The 4,868-nt window shown below is 42.2% G+C and overlaps 1 protein-coding gene across 1 annotated transcript in view; it reads right to left on the reverse strand.

The window, feature by feature from the left end:
* stum (mechanosensory transduction mediator stumble) overlaps positions 1–4,868 on the reverse strand; it is a 21,668-nt gene that overhangs the window by 13,337 nt on the left and 3,463 nt on the right. Inside the window, exon 3 of the mRNA XM_026813313.1 lies at positions 2,825–4,601. Coding sequence (XP_026669114.1) covers positions 2,825–4,601 — 1,777 coding nt within the window. The remainder of the gene's footprint in view (positions 1–2,824; positions 4,602–4,868) is intronic.

A 4,868-nucleotide genomic window follows, 5' to 3' on the forward strand; every position in this document is an offset into this window, starting at 1 on the left:
ACAGCTAGAAAAATGATTATCTTATATTAGACAAATTGTCTTACATCCATTTTTATTTCTATTATCAAATATGGTATAACAATATATTCGATACTGACACAGTTAGGTGATGAATTGGACTGGATAGAAAGAAATCTCTTGAAAAATAAAGTTTCACGATCAGTTCATAAATTTTTGAACGTCTTCGATAAAGACCACAGCAATACTCTTGCACAGACAATTTCGCGCATTCATTAACGATTATACGCAGCATCATCTCGCTATTGCGATTCATAGTGAGTCACTTTTTAACGTGTCCCATAGTAATAAAATCCCGCGCAAATAATTACAACCGTGTAAAAAAGAATTTAAGCTTTTTATAATTACGAGCAGGCTGTCGAGCTGTCTCAGTACGTGGCAGAGTCACGAAAATAATAGATTAACATAGTTACGATTGAACGAAAGATTGATACTCTTACGATACGAAAGAATTTTGTTACTGAGTTATTTGATGGACGCACGTAGGAGGCATGATGGAAGTCGGTTATGAAAATCCGTAGAATATTTTTTTATTGCGTACAATGACGTTGTCGATGTTAGATTACCATGAAACGGGTTGCCGGAGTTTTTAAGACTCTGTACGCAGTAATGTAAAGTACGCTTTATCTGAGGTATTTTTAAGACTGCAAAGTGTAAAATCAATGCAAAATACTGCATTCTTCTTGCCATTGCAAGTTATACAGCTTTGTCACGCTTCTGCCTCCCAGCTGCGTATATAATTTTCCTAATGAAAACGTCCCACATTTAAATTCATTCTGACGTGTTATTCCAACAATAGAAACAAAAATAAAAGACAAATTATTTTAATAATAATGTTCGTCGAACTTTTCAACATTAAGGATAGGTGATTAAAAATGAAATATTCATTTTTCCTAAAGTTGCGCCTACACCATGTCTACCATTGTTATATAATAAACTTGTTTCACATTTTATTATGTAACATCATTACGATAATTTATTCAATTGCGTTTAGACTGTGCAACAGAACGTGTTAACAATCACCAGTTGGTAAAAAGCTTAAGCCAACTGCTGGTCTTTTATTGGTATTGCATTTCGAAATTAGGTATCTTTTCTACTTCATGTCCAATTTTATTTTCTAAATATTTCAAATCGGAACTTTCGACATCTACAAGGTTTAAAACTTGAGAAAAGAAAGAACCGTGGCTGGGTGGCGTGAATGATGGATACGCTTTTCTTTTTTCTTCTACCTCCCCTCTATTGCATCGCGCCTCGTTCAGCTACCGATTCGAGTTAATTAGCGACGCTCGTATAACGAGGCGATTCGAAATTCTGATTTATAATCCCCTTGAGCTAGGCCGTGGCCGATGTAAATCTCGCCTAGGGATCGATAAACTCGGAGAGAGCTCCGCGAGTTGCATCGACCACTGGCGAAGAGGGTGGTGCTGCTTTATAGCTAACAGCCGGGGTGAAGGAACTCGGTGGATCTTACTTCGCGATGGGCCAAGTTTCCCTCGCGACTCTCTTGTCTATCTACAATACCCGTTAGCTACTATACAAAACTTATAAAACAGTTTAATTACAGTCAACTTCAGCGGTGTTCTGTTTTCTCCTTTAATTCCGGATAGACGGTACATATCAAAATGTTACAGAATTTGACATATAGAGACCGAAAAGATTGAAAATAAGATAATGAAACATTTTATTCCTCCAAGACTCGCGTTGCATTGTAGCAGTTCGTATTTTAATTTTATACGTTTAGTACTTTCTACGTAACGTAATAAAAGCCGGTTTTTAGTTATTATTACACAATTCATTAATGAAACCTAATATGAATGTAAAAGTAAAATGAATTAGAAGGAACATTTCGCTTAATTCATGTAGTACAATTAATATTATGTATAATAAGTAAACGTAATCGATTATAAGAAGACTATAAGAGTAATTACACCTTGAAAGACGCAATAATACTCCGCAGTAATGTACCTATGTATGTTTGATGATTCCTGAGCTCACTCATACGTATGATTATATGAAGCTCTGCGCCGCGCCGCCACCTCGTAAACGCTGATGTTTGATAAATGATCGTTCTGCCCGTTCGGCTCAAACTAATAATGAGAGATTTCGCAGGCAATTTCTGGGGTAAAAATGGGTGCTGATGCTCGCGACCGGGCGAACTTTCACGAAGGGTTATTTTAGGAGGGACGGCATAACTCTCACGCCGGAAGCCACCGGCAATTTTTCTCTCCGCTGCGCGACTCATTACGAAAGTGATTCCCATTTTAATTGAGAATGATGCCTCGCTTTCGTGTCGCGTTGATAATTCGATTTTCCAATCCGAACCTGTTCTAGCTTTGTTCCTAACACGCGCAACCTTCTATATACGTGTGTCCTTTGGTAGGTATGCCGCATCGGATCCGTGACGATTTATTGTCGCTTCCGACGGCATAAATAAGTTCCCGTCCGTTGTGAATCTTTCCATAGATTAATATCAGCGAACACCGTGTTAAATATGATTTCGTGAGATTAAGGAATTACGAGTAAGCGCCTAAAACTCGGTAACTAGCGCGTAGGCGATCAAAAGTTTCGTTTATACCTTCAGGTATCGTGTCCTCGTAAATAATTATACAAACAGCAGGATGCTAATTTCAGATAATGGTAACATAGTCCAAATTGCATGCATTTCTATTTTTAAGCTACACGGTAGAGTTTACAGGATGTTATGCTAAATATACCTGTTGAAGGATGTATATTAAAATCCGGAATCCTCGAGTAAAAACCAAATAGATAATAATCTTATTTGCAAGAAATGAATAATTATACTTACGCTGGCTCGCCGTTTTGCTCTAGGTGCATCACGTTCCCGCTCAGCGTCTCAATCTCCTGCGGCCGTTTCACCACGTGCATTCCGGTTTTTTCCCTCGGCGAGGACACCCCTTTAACGGTGTCCACGCTCACACCAGTATCCGTCGATCGAACGGTCTCGATCGAATCTACCGACACCCCCGCGGACGATTTCACGGACGTGCCGCTCCCGTGATTATCGGTACGAGCTTTCACGCCAGCGCTGTTATTTTTCGAATTGTTACTCACTGCACTATTCGACACGTTGTTCGCCTTCACGGTTGTCGCTTCGGGCTGCTCGGTAACGGAATTACTTTTCGCGTTTCTCGCGGCCGCGCTCATTTCGGATTCGTTCGATTTGGTAACCGTCCTCACGTCCTCTTGTTTCACCGAGACACTCGCGATGGAAGCCACTGTCCTCTGAGTATCCGTACTCGAGGAATTTCTGGTAGAACCGTTCGCCGGTTCCATCCCGTTGCCCTTGGACGAATTGGTCATCGATGCCGGCGGAACCGGGTTCGATTCCTCGATCTTCTGATCGGACAACCTCGAGTTTTTCGGATTCTGCTCGTTCACCGCGTTCTGCAGCTTCGAACGCAACGTCGCCGAACCGGTGCTGCTCACCGCACTGTTTAACTTCGTCACGCTTTTTATCGATTGGCTGATACTGCTACTCTTCGAATGACCGCCGACCGCGTCCGTGGGAAGCGGTGAATTTGTCCTACTGTCTGTTCCACCCTTTGTTCTACTGTAATTACTGTTAGCTTTACCGGGTTTCGAGGTTTGAGAATTCACCTGACGATTATCCTCGCCGTTAACGATCTGAGAGTTTTGCGTTTGCCTAGAGACGGTATCGTCGTTCGTTGAATTGGAAGATTTGCTAACGGACAGATCTTGTTGACTCTTCGTCTTCTCAGAGGGACTTTTCCTCTCGGAGATATCTTTCTCTGACTGAACCACGCTGGCATCGATTTGTAGTGGCTGGACGGCCGTAGTTGCCGTCGTGGTGACCACGCTCGATGTCCCTTTGGCGCCGGACGTTTGTTTCAATAGATCAATGAGATCCAAATCGCCGCTTCGATCGGTACTCGAATTCTTCTCGCTAATTTGAGAACCTTTCGATCCCTCTTGAGACTGTTTACTATTTTGACTGGATTCCGTTGTCTGCCCATTGCTCGCACGCACCTCGTTGGACCCTTTATCGACCGCTTTCTTACTCTTCTCGTTAGCTTGAGAGACATTGATGAACCTGGGCGGATTTAAAGAATTCGAGCTGATTCTATTGGCTTTTAATGGGATTTTGGACGGGGACGTTAGTCGTTCCTTACTGGCTGTTTTGCCAGAAGTGGCCATTCTTTCCTGGTTCTGTTTCTTCGCATTCCACGCATTCCTCGAAGGAGACGGCGTAAATTTCTGTTGCTTCCCCGGCGATGGCCTCGCGGATTCCTTCGAGCGGTCCCTTTTCGTCGCCAGTGGCGTCTTTTCCGGTTTCGTCGGTGTTCCTTGGATCGGTGATAGCTTGCTGGGTGTTTTGGAGACCTGTCGACGTTGGCTGGCGAGGTTCGTCACACTGTTACTGTTTCCGGAAGCGTTCAAACGATTTCTGGAATCCGTGGTATTCAGGCGAGTACGCGAGTCGACGCGACGGCCAACTTTCGGCGAGGAAAGACGCTCCGTTGATTTACTGAGAGACGTTGAGCGCTGCCGAGCCGGTTGCGGAATCAGACTTCTCCTCGGACTGCTGTGTTGCGATACTGAAACTGGTAATGTACAAATTCGACAATTTTCTAATGTTCGATTTCGAAAATTTATTAAAATATTTTTAACGATTTCCCTGTATGTGTTCATTTCAATTTCACTTCTCATGATTTATGTATATAAATCTAACAAGTTTGAAACAAAAATGACTAAGTTAGTATTTAGAAACTTAAATTTTGTAATGTATGGAATAAATAAATAAGATTTTCAACGCGATATCGTCTGGTGAATTCCGCTTGTAATTTACTTTCACTTACACAGTATTTTAA

The sequence above is a fragment of the Ceratina calcarata genome, unplaced genomic scaffold (genome assembly GCF_001652005.2).
Source record: "Ceratina calcarata isolate Rehan_Ccalc_2016 unplaced genomic scaffold, ASM165200v1 scaffold328.2, whole genome shotgun sequence".
Classification (NCBI taxonomy): Eukaryota; Metazoa; Arthropoda; class Insecta; order Hymenoptera; family Apidae; genus Ceratina; species Ceratina calcarata.